Source organism: Mobula birostris, chromosome 20 (genome assembly GCF_030028105.1).
Source record: "Mobula birostris isolate sMobBir1 chromosome 20, sMobBir1.hap1, whole genome shotgun sequence".
In the NCBI taxonomy this organism is placed as follows: Eukaryota; Metazoa; Chordata; class Chondrichthyes; order Myliobatiformes; family Myliobatidae; genus Mobula; species Mobula birostris.
Window position 1 is genome coordinate 8,244,403 of NC_092389.1, and position 16,008 is coordinate 8,260,410.

General features: G+C 40.8%; 1 protein-coding gene across 8 annotated transcripts in view; it reads right to left on the bottom strand.

The window, feature by feature from the left end:
* The window catches only part of kmt2a (lysine (K)-specific methyltransferase 2A), a 181,561-nt gene that overhangs the window by 30,947 nt on the left and 134,606 nt on the right, over window positions 1-16,008 (bottom strand). For 6 of the 8 annotated variants that reach the window (XR_011889809.1, XM_072283956.1, XM_072283959.1 and 3 more), the window contains exons 27-29: window positions 9,672-14,190; window positions 6,036-6,095; window positions 4,706-4,804 (exon numbers count right to left, since the gene is read on the bottom strand). Coding sequence is in view for 7 of the 8 variants with exons in the window: in XM_072283956.1 (XP_072140057.1) it covers window positions 4,706-4,804; window positions 6,036-6,095; window positions 9,672-14,190 (4,678 nt within the window). In the remaining variant the exon portion in view is untranslated. The remainder of the gene's footprint in view (window positions 1-4,705; window positions 4,805-6,035; window positions 6,096-9,671; window positions 14,191-16,008) is intronic. The other 2 variants (XM_072283962.1, XM_072283960.1) reach the window with 2 other exon arrangements.

The following is a 16,008-nucleotide window of genomic DNA, read 5'->3' on the forward strand; positions in this document are numbered from 1 at the left end:
GGTTACAGCGGGACATCGATAGGATGCAAAACTGGGCTGAGAAGTGGCAAATGGAGTTCAACCCAGATAAATGTGAGGTGGTTCATTTTGGTAGGTCAAATATGATGGCAGAATATAGTATCAATGGTAAGACTCTTGGCAGTCTGGAGGATCAGAGGGATCTTGGGGTCCGAGTCCATAGGACACTCAAAGCTGCTGCGCAGGTTGACTCTGTGGTTAAGGCGGCATACGGAGCATTGGCCTTCATCAACCATGGGATTGAGTTTAAGAGCCAGAGGTAATGTTACAGCTATATAGGACCCTGGTCAGACCCCACTTGGAATGCTGTGCTCAGTTCTGGTTGCCTCACTACAGGAAGGATGTGGAAACTATAGAAAGGGTGTAGAGGAAACTTACAAAGATGTTGCCTGGATTGGGGAGCATGCCTTATGAGAATAGGTTGAGTGAACTCTGCCTTTTCTCCTTGGAGCGTTGGAGGATGAGAGGTGACCTGATAGAGGTGTATAAGATGATGAGAGGCATTGATCGTGTGGATAGTCAGAGGTTTTTTCCCAGGACTAAAATGGCTAACATGTGAGCGCACAGTTTTAAGGTGCTTGGAAGTAGGTACAGAGGAGATGTCAGGGGTAAGTTAGTTTTTTTCTACGCAGAGGGTGGTGAGTGTGTGGAATGGGCTGCCGGCAACGGTGGTGGAGGCAGATATGATAGAGTATTTTAAGACACTCCTAGATAGGTACATGGAGCTTAGAAAAGTAGAGGGCTATGGGTAACCCTAGGAAATTTCTAAAGTACATGTTCAGCACAGCATTGTGGGCTGAAGAGCCTGTAGGTTTTCTATGTTTCTAAAATCAAGAGTTCAATGCCATCCAGATGAATCAGCCCACTTAAAGAGTACTCCATTTGCCACCCTTAATATTCAACTACCCAATACCAACACATTGTACCATCTACAAAATGCATGGCAATTACTCCCAAGATTACTTCAGCAACTTACCCCAAATATAACTAGCAAGGAGGGCTTCAGGTGTATGGAACCACCAAATGCACATATTACTCCCAGTCACACAGCATCCTATCATGAAAATGTTTCACCAATCATTCATCATCATAGGTATAAACACTGAAATTCCTTACCTGACAATACCTCAGAGTACCTACTCCAGACTACCTACTCTTCTTCAAGGCAGCAGCTGGGCAATTAGCACTGGCCGAACACCCAGATTCCAGTCACCTCTTAAACGGATACTGGTTAGCCATGGCTAGACTAGATAGACTGCTCTGAGATGAAGTGCACTCACATGAAGGACATAGATCAAAGACGTCTTCTAAGTGTTCATTCCAGCAGGTGCATACACCCTTCTGTCCCTAACATGTTCATCTCCATTCCAGGCTCTTGGTAGGGTCAGGCTTTTGATAATGGATTCATGGGTGGTTTCTATATTACTGAAAAACCTACATGTCATGGCTGATTCTTCTGTACTCCCTCCATTCACCAAGTTTTCTTAAGGTTCTGGCATTTCTGCTGGACCTCTTGCTTTGAGTGCCAATAAAGCCTATTATTTTCACTTGAGAGAATGGAACTTCTTGACGAGGAACACCTTACACTTGCAGTAGTTTAAATGCAAACATAATCAATCTGGTATTGCATGATGGGAATGGTTTTGGTAACAGTTGCCAGTTGTATCCACATAACTAATATTTTCCACTTCCTTTTTTCTCAATTCAACTTCTACTGATTAGGCTGCAGATGCTGTTAGTCTGCACCTATTACACTGTTCCTAAGGAGTAGAGGCCATTGGGAACAGAAGTATTTTCCCACCTCTGCCAATCCATCAACACTTTTCCTGTAGGATGCCAGCTCAGCCTGCTGCTAGCCATACTGGAAGCAATCAATTCAGGTTACACACTCTTTCTTCACTGAAACATTTAGCTAACTGCGCACCACTCTCACTCAATATCAGCAAGACCAAAGAGCTGATTATTGACTTCAGGAAGATCCTCATCGGGGGAATCAGAGGTGGAGAGAGTCAGCAACTATAAGTTTCTCTGTGTTATCATATCAGAGGACATGTCCTGAGTACAACACATAAGTGCCATTACGAAGAAAACATGGTATGCCTCTACTTTTTTTAAATAAGTTTGTGAAGATTCAGCATGATATCTAAAACTTTGACAAACTTCTCTAGATGTGTAATGGAGAGTATATTGACTGGCTGCATCATAGCCTGGTGAGGAAATACAAATGCCTTGTATGGAAAATCCTACAGAAAGTAGTGGATACGGCCCAGTCCATCACAGGTAAAGCTCTCCTCACTGTTGAGCACATCTACATGGAGCACTGTCACAGGAAAACAGCATCCACTATCAAGGAAAGAACAGGTGCTGTTTTCTCCCGGTAGGGATTAGTTTTTAGTTCCAAGTGCTCCTGCCACGTCTTGTCACCCTGCAACCTTATCCTTCAAGCTCTTTGAATTATGGAGGACAGCATGTGTCTTGATGTCTCTCTCCGGCAGACTGCATCATGATCATCGTGATTCCAGTATTTCTACTATTTTTTAATGTTTCTTAATTGTACATATGATTTTTTTTTGTGTTCTATCGCTGAGCAGCAGTGAACCATCTGATTGGCCTATCAGAGTTCTCTTTGGGAACTAGTTGACTTGATCAGCATTTCTGATACTGTTCACGAATGCACTTAATAAAAAATAAAATAAAATAAAAGAATCTCCACTATCCAAGCCATACTTTCTTCTCACTCCTGCCATCGGGAAGGTGGTATATGAGTCTCAAGACCTGCACCACTAGGTTCAGTAACAGTTATTGTCCCTCAATCATCAGGCTCTTGAACCAGAGGGGATAATTTCACTTGCCCCATCACCGAACTATTCCCACTATGGTGTGGTTTCTCATTGATTCCATTGTTTCTTGCATTTGCTATGAATACCCGCAAGAAAATAAATCTCAGGGTTGTGACATGTATGTATTTTAATAATAAATTTACTTTGAATTTTAAATCCTGTAATAAACACAGCCCTTAAACTCACTCTGCCTGCTTTTCTCTGACAAATAAGAATGATAAAATCATTACAGCAGAGATGATATCACTAAACACATCAAGTCTGTACCAATTCCTTACAAAGCAATTAGTTAATGCTATTCCCCATTGCCCTGCAAATTTGCTACCTTCAAAAATTTACCCCAAACACCCCCACCCCTTGAAAGACATAACTCAACTTCTGTCCCCCATAACAACACACATAAAATGCTGGAGGAACTCAGCAGGCCAGGCAGCATCTATAGAAAAAAGTACAGTCGACGTTTTGGCCTGAGACCCTTCGGCAGGATATCTAGGTGGTGCAAGATAGACTATAACTAGAACTAGAATCAGAATCAGGTTTATTATCACAGGCATGTGACGTGAAATTTGTTAACTTAGCAGCAGCAGTTAAAAATTATGTCAAAGCAAAAATGTCAAAATCTATTGCAATACTGTACAAAGTGCAAGATTTCTTAAATCAGGAATCTTTGTATACATTATACCGTTCACTTATAGTCCCATACATGACTTACTGTGTAGAGGTATGGGGAAATGCATACAAAACAAATACAAACTCAATTTTTTCTACTCCAAAAGAAAGTCATACGAATTGTAAATAAGACAAGTTATTATGAGCCAACCAATCCACTATTTATTTAACTAAACACTTTAAAATTCAGCGATTTCGTAGATTTTAAAATAATACAAATTATGTATAAAGTAAAAAATGGACAGTTACCACAAAGTATCCAAAGGTTGTTTAAAATGAGAGAAAGTCAACATGATTTGAGAGAAACATGTATATTTCAAAAACAAAGGATAAGAACAAATGTAAAATATCATTGTATTTCAGTCAGAGGGTGAATCTATGTAACAGTTATAGTGAGAATTTAAAAATATGCACCACACTTAAGTTAGAAAAATTATTTAAAAATAATTTAATGAACAAATATAAAATACATGATTTAAAATGAATGGGAGTAATATAAATAAATGATACTTGGAATTGGATTTTGTGTTAAAAGATTATGAAATTTTTTGTTTTGATGTGATGATTGATGCCAAATATGTTGTTGTATAAGTAAGGGGGTAGGTGTTGTAAGCTGTAGCTTTAGCCTACACCCTTTCGGTCTGTTTTAAAGAATATCTATGTTTTTTTTTGTTGTAATTTTGTCCTATGAAATCATCGTTGAAAATGATGCTTTTTGTGATGTTTGTACTGACTGAAATAAATTTCATTCATTCAGTTCAATGCAGTGCATAATATAGAAGAAAAAATAAGTAAATATTATTCAGTATACTTTATACAGTATACATATATTGAATAGATTAAAAATCATGCAAAAATACCAGAAATACTATTTATTTTGTTTTTAAAAATGAGGGTGTTCAAGGGTTCAATGTCCATTTAGGAATCTGATGGCAGAGGGGAAGCAGCTGTTCCTGAATCGCTGAGTGTGTACCTTCAGGCTTCTGTACCTCCAACCTGATGGTAACAGTCAAAAAAGGGCATGCCCTGGGTGCTGGAGGTCCTTAATAATGGATGCTGCCTCATGGATCTTGTAACGTTCATCGTCTCCTCCAGCCCTTGTACATTATGCTAGTGATAACTATACCATCTTTATATGTATATGTAATCTTAATAATTTTCCCATTAGCTCTTCTCACCTTGGTGAATTAGAATCCTGGTGACAATCTTCATGCTGCTGCTGCTCATCAAATTCCATAGCATCTTGTACTGCTGCTTTTAGTTTTACATGAATAGAACTGAAATAACATTAAAGGTTACAATTGGGGGTAGTATTGTCAGATTTATTTAACAGTATGACAACAGTATTGAGGCTATCAAATTTATTTATTTAGATACATAGTGCATAACAGGCCCTTCTGGCCCCATAAGCCACACTGCCCAGCAACCCACCTATTTAATCCTAGCCAAATCACAGCATAATTTACAATGACCAATTAACCTACTAATTGGTACATTTTTCAAATGTGGGAGGAAAACAGAGCACCCAAAGGAATCTCATGCACTCACGGAAAAGCCATATAAATTCTTCAGAATTGAAATCCGATACCCCGAAGTGTAATGGCATCGTGCTAACTGCTACGCTAAAGTGGCACCCCTTGCTTCAATGTGCTTGTGTGATCATAAATTTTAAAACTAAAGCATCTGGCTATGTTATTCCTGCTTAAATTATTTCTTGCTTATAAACAACATTTTCCCAATAATTTGAAATAAATGAACTATATTAACTGAGGTAGGATCGTATTCTGCCAAACTACAACACCTCTGAACTTTGACACTGTAAATCTCTGATCTCCTATCACTAGGTAGCTGGTAAGTTCCAATGACATACAGTCGGCCCTCCTTATCCGTGAGGGATTGGTTCCGGGACCCCTCGCGGATACCAAAAAACGCGGATGCTCAAGTCCCTTATTCAACCTGGCTAAATGCGGTGGACCTTAGAACCCTGCGGAACCCCAGACCTTATTTAACCTGTCTCAGTGTGGTGGACATTAGGACCCGGCGGCGGAGCTCTGAATCCGCAGTGTTTCTGTTCACGAAAATAATCATGAGCACGATTTAAAATAAAGTGGAAATAATAAAGCGATCGGAAAGAGGTGAAACCCCATCGATCACTGGAAAAGCGTTAGGCTACAGTCGGTCAACAATTGAAACAATTTTAAAGGATAAACTGAGAAAGGCCCTGTCCCAGTGAAAGCTACAATTATTACTAAGCAACACAGTGGTTTAATTATTGGATTTTGAGGTTTTGGGTTTTTGATCTGTCACATCAACACGGCACAGATAGAGAGCGTGCTCGGGAGCGATCTGTCACTGGATCAAACTCGGGAACTTCCGTTCCCGAGCCCGGCACTGAAACATACATTTCTTAAGTGTTTTATATGCATAGAAAGGTGAAATATACACTATATACTAAGACAAACGTTTGACTGACGCTAAATAATACCAGATGTACCTGTTCCGACTTACTTAGTAAGAGAACTTCCAGCTTCTTTCGATCCCGATCCACGATAACCTATGCACATCCTCCTGTATATTTTAAATCATCTCTAGATTACTTATAATACCTAATACAGGTGTCCCCCGCTTTTCAAACGTTCGCTTTACGAAACCCCACTGTTACGAAAGACCTACATTAGTTCCCTGTTTTCACTTTCAGAAGGTGTTTTCACTGTTACGAAAAAAAGCAGCGCGCGCCCTGAGCAGCCGCTCTCCCCCGGATTCGGAACGGCATTCTAGCCAGCATTGCTTAAACACGTGCCTGTGAGCAGCCGTTAGCGAGATGAGTTCTATGGTATCGGAAAAGCCTGAAAGAGCTCGTAAGGGTGTTACGCTTAGCATAAAACTAGACATAATTAAGCATTTCGATCGTGGTGAACGAAGCAAGGACGAAGTGAGTTTGGCTTGTGGAAGTTGACGAAGATGATGTTGAAGAGGTTTTGGCATCCCATGACCAAGAACTGATAGATGAAGAGCTGATGCAATTGGAAGAAGAAAGGATAACAATCGAAACCGAATGCAGTAGCGAACTGAACGTGAAGCAACTGCGTGAGATTTTCGCTGCAATGATAAAGTACGACTTTAATTTTGAAAGGGTATGTAGGTTTAAGGGATATTTGCAAGATGGTTTGAGTCCTTACAAAGAACCATATGATAGAAAAATGCACGAGGCTCAACAGTCAAGCAAGCCTTCCACATCAGCCACAGCAGACGATGAACCTCGACCTTCAACATTGAGGCGGGCAGTCATAGGAGAAGTTGAGCGGCCTGCTCTAATGGAAACAGACGACGGTGAGATGACACCCCACTGTCCCACCACCCCAACACCCAGGCCACGGGCAGATACCGATTCGCGGAGAATGCAGCAGTAGCCGGGAGACACACAGCACATCCTTAGGAAAAAAGCTGAAATAAACATGCTAATTAATTAGGTGCCGCCCCACACATAACTGTCAGCCCAGATCAGAGACGACGTAATCGGAAATCGGCACTGATCTGGGCTGACAATTATGTGCCGGGCAGCACCTGATTAATTAGCATGCTTATTTCGGCTTTTTTCTTAAAGATGTGCTGTGTGCCTCCTGGCTACCGCTGCATGCTTCGCGGCAACATATCGGTCAGCGGCCTGGAGGGTGGGGGTCACTGCACCACCTAACCTGCGACGACTCAGTCTAACACACCATCATCAGTGTGCTTGGCGCTGTCTTCCCAATTTCGGTAAGTGATACTACACTGTATATACATTATTTCTACTTTATATAGGCTGCGTATTTTTACGTGTTATTTGGTATGATTTGGCAGCTTCATAGCTTAAAGGTTACTGGACAGCACTTGCGCCGTGTTTTTGCCAACAGCACTTGCGTGAGATTTTCTGCCGACGGCGCTTGCGCGAGATTTTCACTACAGAGAACAGTGCAGTAATGATTGTGGAAAAGTATTTCTACTTTATATAGGCTGTGTATTTATCATATCATTCCTGCTTTTACTATATGTTACTGTTATTTTAGGCTTTATATGTTATTTGGCATGATTTGGTAGGTTATTTTTGGGTCTGCGAACACTCACAAAATTTTCCCATATAAATAATTAGTAATTGCTTCTTCGCTTTACGACATTTCGGTTTACGAACCATTTCATAGGAATGCTCTACCTTCGGATGGCGGGGAAAACCTGTACAATGTAAATGCTGTGTAAAATAGTTGTTATACTGCATTGTTTAGGGAATAATGACAAGAAAAAAAAAGTCTGTACATGTTCGAACAACAAGTGCTAGAAGGGCACTTCTGGGTTTTCTCGATTCGCGATTGGTTGAATTCGCGCATGCAGAACTTGCAGATAAGGACAGCCGACTGTTTCTGTCCAAGCATCAGATGAGTAACTACCTCCAAAATGCCCACTCTCTCCATAGACCTCTGGTTTTGGAGAAACCTTGTATGAGAGTACTTGCGTTAGCTGAGAAAAATGAACGCACAATGGACATAAACTAAAGAGTCTTTAGTTGAATTTGTGTTCAGATCAATTTGCAATTCACTGTTATAATGCTTCCATTCCAAAATCAGTTGACCAGATGCCAAGAAAGCTCATTTAGGAGTTGAAGCATTTGGCATTCAGAAACATCAGAAATCTTTCAGCAAGAGAGGCATAAGATTAACATAATACATTAACAGTACTGCCTCTATGAATTTTATATCAGTTTTTGCTCAAAGATATGTAATCCTTGCAGTAACTTGAATTAAGCAATTAAGAATATCCACAAAGGATCTTTTTAATGCAAGATTTCAATTCAACTGAATTAAAATGGAATGCTTGGAGAAGGGAAAAATATGGACTGAATGGGAAATATATTTTGGTACAACCGGCACAGTAACTGCTGGAGTGGAAGACAACAGACATATGCTCTGTGCTGGAGATGGGGGTCCAGTGTTCAGACTATGTGATAGTCCTAGATGTTGAAACATTCCTGTTCCAGGCAATGATACTGCTTGATCAGAAAGTCCTAAGCTCTGTTGTCTAGTTTTGATCAACAGATTTCTTATTGAGCTAGTGAACAAGAATGAGTGATATGAAAAGTGCCTACTGTTTACAAAATTTGGTAAAATGTCTTCTGGTCTGGTTTACTATTAACCATTATGTTAGCTGATAATCAGACAAATTCCTACTTCACAACTCAAGCTAATTATGTAGGGGGAAAAGAACATGGAGGATCACTATTTAATGCAAGCAAGAAATTTATATTAAAATGAATACACCTTTTAGTAAGTTTGAAAAATTGCTAAATGTATTAGCAGTTCCCAAATTATTTTCCAAGATATTAAAGCTTCTTAAAATCATAAGGAAAATAAGACTTTGAGAGTTATACAACATTGAAATACATGGTTTTTATGCAAACCATCAATATTAATCCTATTTCCCAATTCAGTCCATAGCCTTCTAAGCTTTGGCAATTCAGGTGCTTGCCCAGGTACTTCTTAGATGTTGTAAAACAGTCAGTGTATTCTAAACACCTTTTTGAGTAAAAGAATATACTCAGATTCTCCCCAAACCTCCTACCCCTTACTTTAAAACAAATACTCTCTGGATTTAAGCACCTACTATGGGAAAAGTAATTCCTATCATCTAAGCCCCTCATAATCTGCATACCTCTGTCAAGTCTTCACTTGACTTCTTTCACTGAAAGGGAAGTAAATCCTGCCTATCTTGTCTCTTGCTGTAAATGGAAAAACTCCATCTCAGGCAACATCCTGGTCAATTTCCTTTGCACTTTCTCCAGTGCCATTATGTCCATCCTGAAGAGTGACAACCAGGGTTATAGTGCATCTTTATAAAATACTACTTCAGCTGTGGCTGTATCTTTTATAAAGATAACCTCCCTCCTTATACATACTATACCCCAGCTAATGAAGGAAAGTATCCCCGTATGTCATCGTCATCATCTTATCTACCTATGCTACTTCCTTCAGGGATCTTTGGATGAATAACACCACTTTGGACTAGCACACCAAGGTTCTTCAATTGCTCATTAATCCAAAGATCCAACCATATGTAGGACTGTAACACTCTCAAGATTTGGTAAAAGGTGAATTAAATAATATCTTTATTACTCACCCTGCACTAGAAGGTAGGGGCACATTGGCCAAATCAGACTCCAGAATATCTTGATGACCTCCACAAGATTCAGTCATGACATGTACCACCTTGTGCTTTTTATTACTTGGTTTGTCAGAAGAGGATGATGTCCGTTTTACCCTGGGCTTGGATCTTGGAGAGCCTGGAGATAGTACAGGCACACTACTGACAGAAGACTGGTCCGTGCTGGAGGAAAACACAGAAGCTACTGGAGCTGGCGAAGTCATGCTGGTGTTTGAAAATACAACTGGGTTACTCATGACACTAGACGACATGCACAATGTGGCAGTTGATAGTTGGTCACCTGAAATACACACAGCATCTAATTGAGCAGTTGCTGCTACACATTTGTTTGGCAACAGCTGAGTTCTCTGATGAAGTTGATAGGTCCCTTCCTGGTCAGGTGGACTCGGTACAACTGGTACAGTAACTGCTGGAGTGGAAGGCAGCAGACATATGCTCTGTGCTGGAGATAGGGGTCCACTGTTCGGACTATGTGATGGTCCTAGATGTTGAAACATTCCTGTTCCAGGCAATGATACTGCTTGATCAGAAAGTCCTAAGCTCTGTTGACTAGCTTTGATCAATAGATTGCTTATTGAGCCAGTGATATCTGTCGTCCCTAGTAACATGGGAGCAGCTAAGGTGACTGAACTCTGACCCAGAATATGCCCAGTTACAGCAGCAGCACTGGTTGCTGTTGTTGTTGCATGCATAGAAACAACATTTAAAACAGACTGACCTGATCCCAATCCTGACACATTTCCAGCTGCCAAATGACTGTTTTCTGGACCAATGATGTTTGTGGACCCAACTGCCCCCAGCGTTTGCTGAAGCTGAGGCACAGCTAATGATGCCTGCTCAAAATACATTACAGCAGATTTTGGACGTTTGATTATGTTTGGAATTGTTCGTTGGGGTCCTGTGTTTGCAAGTGCTCCTAAATCCACTAATCCTGACTGGTTGGCAATCCCTCCAGGGACCTGAGAAGATGGAAAGTTGATTGAAGTCATATTAGGTACGATTTCTGAAGAGCCCGAAGTTTGCTGGTATGAAGGTGCCAGTTTCTTGCCCTTTTTAGAAGGCAGCCGGTTAATTGGCCTTTTCTTGACTTGAGTGGATCCAGGACTAGAGGTCATGGCAGTGACAAGCTCTGGCCTCTGACTGGGCTCTGAGCTTAAGAGCTGAGGATCCTGAGGCGACTGGACTCCAATAAGGAGGCTGGAAGCAGAGTTAGCATTGTTAGGCTGAAATGCTGATGCGGAGGGCCCCGCAAAGGAATGTAACTGAGGGTGCTGTGATAAAGTCATCAATCCACTGCTGTTGGTCATGGTAGCAGAAGTGTATATCGACTGTGAAGCTGGCAAGCTAACATTTAAACCAGTTGCCAAAGCTAGGCTACATCCCATAGAAACATTCTGCCCAAGAACTGCATTGTTTGTTTCTATAACTGCTTGTGCAGTTCCTAATGAAGGTGTTAGACTTATCTCTTGTGTAACTCCATTGGGAAGCGTCTGGAGAACATATAGTGGGTGTCCATGTTGATTAACAATAATGAGGTCTCCTGTTCCTGGTTTCGGGATTGGTGTTGCAGCCTCTGTCGTAGAACTTGCAACGGGAGTAGACCCAGGACTATCCGGACTCGTGACATATTTCTGACCTTGGGGTAGCACAGAAGGTGAAACAGATACTGGAAGGACAACTGGTGAGCTTGCAACAACCCCTGTCAGATCCTGGCTGTTAAGTCCTTGTTCTACCTGAGTGCAGGTTGGGGAAGTAAGCTGATCTGTGTCTATGTGGCTTTGGATGAATTGATCTGATGCCATGTGACTTTCTCCAGATGGTTCCACCACTTGATGTCCTATCAAAGAAACTTCAGGTTCATTCACTGTCACTGATTTCTCCCCAGTCACTGTTACCCCTTTTTCCACCGTCTCAGAGGCAGGTAAATTTAATACTGATTGATCTTCTGATGGGGTCAGCTGGGATGTTGAAATAACAGTAAGGCTGCTGTGGCTTTGGTTAGAAACAGCTGGGCTGCACGTCGTTAAAACAGAAAGGTCCGACGGCAACTCAAGGGGCAGTTCAAATGGCTCCTCAGCAGGAATGGAGGCCGAGACGACACTTTCCACAGGTTCTGTGCTGGGCAATGGCTGGGAAAATACTTCAAACAGACTGCCCATATCCTTTCCTCTGTTACTAACCAAACCTAAACCCTCACTCAGTGTTATCAGTTCAGAAGATGACGACTCTGGGCTTTCCCCTAGTGCTTGCATAGACTGTGTATTCTTCAGAACAAAGTCCATGATGTCAGATGGGAGAATATTGCCACAGTCATCACTGTTATTATTGTCTGAATCATTAGCAGCCTTCAACAGGTCTGTATTGAAACTATCTAGCAAATTCTTCTCAGAAGTCGTGCTGGAGTGGCCTCGTCTTGGAGTGTCTAATGAGGTGAGAGAAACCTCCCCTAAGGAGTCCTGGCCCTGAGACTTCACTCTACTCACTGGAATGCAGTTATCTAATTTTGAATCATTACTTTTCAGGTCAGAAACTGATTTAATCCCATGGTTCTCCTTTTCTCCATCAACAGTACCACTGTTAATTGCTCCATCAAGGTTGAGGCTTTCAGTTCCATTTTCTTTGGATTTTATTTTATTCACCTGTGTTGCTTTCCCTGCTGTTGTGGTCACACTAACATCACTTTCTGCGTCATCATCAACGCCATCAAGTTGACTTATCCTGGGTATGCGGCAATCTTCCTCACCATCAAAGAAATTGCACGGCTCAAGTCTTCCTTCTCTATCAGATGTGATAACTGTTCTTGTGAAATTGTAGTAGTATTCCACATCTTCATCAGATGATGTACTTGGATCATCAGCTCCATCTACTTGTCCTTGAGTTGACTGCTCTCCACGTTTTTTCCCAGAGGGATCTCGATAGAATGGAAAATCTTCTTCACCATATGATTTTACACCATAAAAGGGAGTCAACCCAAAAAAGGTAGTTGAGCGTGCACGGGCACTTCTTCGGGGATACCTCCTTTTGTTTGAATCATTGTCCTGAGTTTTGTTCCCATCACCATCTTCCTGTGTAGACTGATTTCCACACTGCAGCACATGCTTTTGAAACAGATTCTTCACCCTTTGTTTGTAGACTTTGTTACACTTTGGACACCTCAGGTTTTCCCGCTCGCTTTCTGGACTTCCTGTCATTGAAGGTGGCATAACAGAGGACAATGGCTCATCACCTTCCTGAGAACTGGCCGACATCGATGTGACTAGATTTTCATCATGATCCTCATCAATAAGGTAATCAGATTCTAAGTATCCATGAACTTCTTGCTTTTGTGAAGTATATGTTTCTTTTTTGCGAATATCAGCCTGGATCTTATCAGATGGAGGTTGGATCCCTTCACTAATACTTGCAGGAAGATAATGTTCAGTGCCAGCAGATTTGTCATTAAATATTTGTTTAGGTTCTTCAATAATTTGAGTGTTCTCAACTAGTTCAAGTAGTGAATTGCTGGATACTTTTGGATTAACCTTTAGATCTGCAGCAGGATCGGAACATGGGCTTTCCTCAAAATGCTTTCCTGTCTGTACTCTACTGTTTCTGGGAAAATCTGCTGAGGTCACTTTAGTGACTAGTCTCTTCTCTGTACAGTTTGACTGAGGGTATTCATTGCCTGTAGTCACTGTATGGCTAGCTCCAGCAGACTGCAACCTTGTCCTCTCAGTGCCTTGACTGTGAGAGTGCTCCTTGTTTGATTTTCCTGCATGCACAGTGTCCTTGGACTGCTCGTTTGGTCTTCTAGAATCTTTTTGTTGAAAAGATAACATGCAAGTTTTAGCTTCTTTGGAGAGTGGTGTCACCGAGTTAGAATTTGTAAGCAATGCACTGTTGTTACGTGCTTCTTTTTGTGCTGTACGTGATGCCGTTATTGTGGGAACTGAGGTAGACGTCGGTGGTAACACTGACGTTGTCACTAAACCATCTAATGTACTTACAGGTAGACTGGTCTCACTTCGAGAAAGGTTACCAGATAAAGTTAAAGAACACTCTTTAGAACTGTGATGCCCAGTACATGTTGGCTCTGTCCTGTTAGGCTGTAAAACTAATGTGTGAGAAACCCCTGTATGGTGTACAGGGATAGAATCAGCACTACCAATTCGCTGGCGGCTAGAAGGTCCCGTATATGCTTGCAGTGGAATACCAAGTTTATCTGACTGAAGTGCTTTACGAAAAGTTTCACCAGACTGGCTTCCTGCGTCTGTATCCGGTGATACACTGAGGGAAGTCAGTGGAGATGTATTGATATTACTACTTGATCTTACGTATGTTATGCCCATTTGAGAAGGAGAAGCCATCCTGTGCCTTGAATGTTGGGGCGATACTGAAGTTGTACTATGTCTCCTAGAAATGGTACTCCGTCTCCCTGATGACAGTAGGGCATCAGCAAATGTGACTTTCTCATGAATCAGTGGTGTGGGGCTCCCTTAAAAAAGAAACAAAAAAATTATAAATAATGAATATTTCAGATCTTATTTCTACATTTGAAATTTGTTTATCAAGATGCAGGGACTGGAGAATCATCTATTACTTTCTATTTTGGTTCCAAGAACCTGTAACACCATCAACAGAACAGCCTTTCCACTAATTACATGAAGGGCATCTGAACTGCCACTCCATTTATTCTTTAAAACTCATGGCCTCCAGGTGCGAATGCCAATTTATTACAAGATGTTATGCATTTCTAAGCAGTCAGATAGATTGCGATTATTCAACTAAATAATTTCCAGTCGAAGCTACTCTGATGATAAAGAAAACCTTCTTATTGGAATGGGCTACATTCAGAAGTAGGCCAAATATAGCAAAGTACAGCCCCAAGACTACTACTACTACTAGTAAAAATGAAAGCACATGCTGATGTACCACTTTAATAGCATGAACATTCCTACTCAATACATTAAATGATTCATAGGGAAACTAGAGGATGAATGAAAACATATTTTAATATCCAGTATCCTGAAGTGCCGATTAAGAATCTTAGGAAGAATCAAAATGTGTAGTATTTTAAACAGAATGTTGCCCTTACAACCAGCACTGCAATACAACAAAATCATGGGTAATCTAATTGTGGGCTTCAACAATTGCTACCTTAGTCCTCTAAACTTGTAATTCATATTGTCACATAATCTAAGTAATTAATGACTTCAATGCACTCATTTTACATATGCCAAAGAATCTAAATAGGGAGACTGCAAAGAAGTGCAATTTTTGTACATGAAAAACAAAAATTTTGCATGCAAAAGGTGGCAAATGGTACAGTAGTTTTAAAGATAAAATTAGAGAAGTATTGTTCTGATTGTACAAAGAATTGGCAAGGCAATACCTGGAGTGCTCTATACACGCTATGTAGCTATGGGTATATTGTGCAGTTGTGAGCATGCTATATTGGTGCTCAAGCATAGTGACATTTGCAGACTGCCCAAGCAATCCTCGCTGATTTGACGACAACAGCACATTTCACTGTATGTTTTGACGTATATGTGACAAATAAAGCGAATCTTCATCTTTGTAGATTTGGTCCCCTTATTTAGGACGGACAACCAGCATGGGAGAAAATCCAGAAGATTTACTCAACTTTTTAGGGTTGTTTTCAGTAGGACAACAAATTCATTCCAGAAATTAGCTAAGATTCTTCAAAATTTAGGAAAATGTGGTGTGGTCTTACTGAAACATACAAGATCCTTGGGGGGTGGGGGGCAGGGAGGTGGGGGGCCATGATAAGGGAAATTCAGAAACAGAGGCACAAATAACGAAAAATAGCAACAAGGGCAGTTATTTGTAACTCAGAATCAGAATTAATATCACTGGCATATGTCGTGAAATCTGTTGTTTTGCGGCAGCAGTACATTGCAGTACATAATAATAAAAAACTACAAATTACAGTGTATGTATGTGTATTCCACATACATATACACATATTATATACATATACGTACACACACAAATACACACGCACATATATATAAGTAATGCAAAAAGAGAAGAAAAATATAGTGAGGTAGTGGTCATGGATTCATTGTCCATTCAGAAATCTGAACTTCTTCCTGCAGGTGGTAAAGTTCTGGAACAGAGGGCTGTTGAGGCTCAGACAGAGGAGCTATTTAAAAAAAGATAAATATTTGAAAGATCAGAGAATTGAGGGCTTTTGGAAATGCCACAGAAGAAGAGTTGAGAGTTGAGCCGTGAGCCAGATTCACCATGATTGTATTGATGGCAGACTTGAGGAGACCAAGTGGCCAACTCC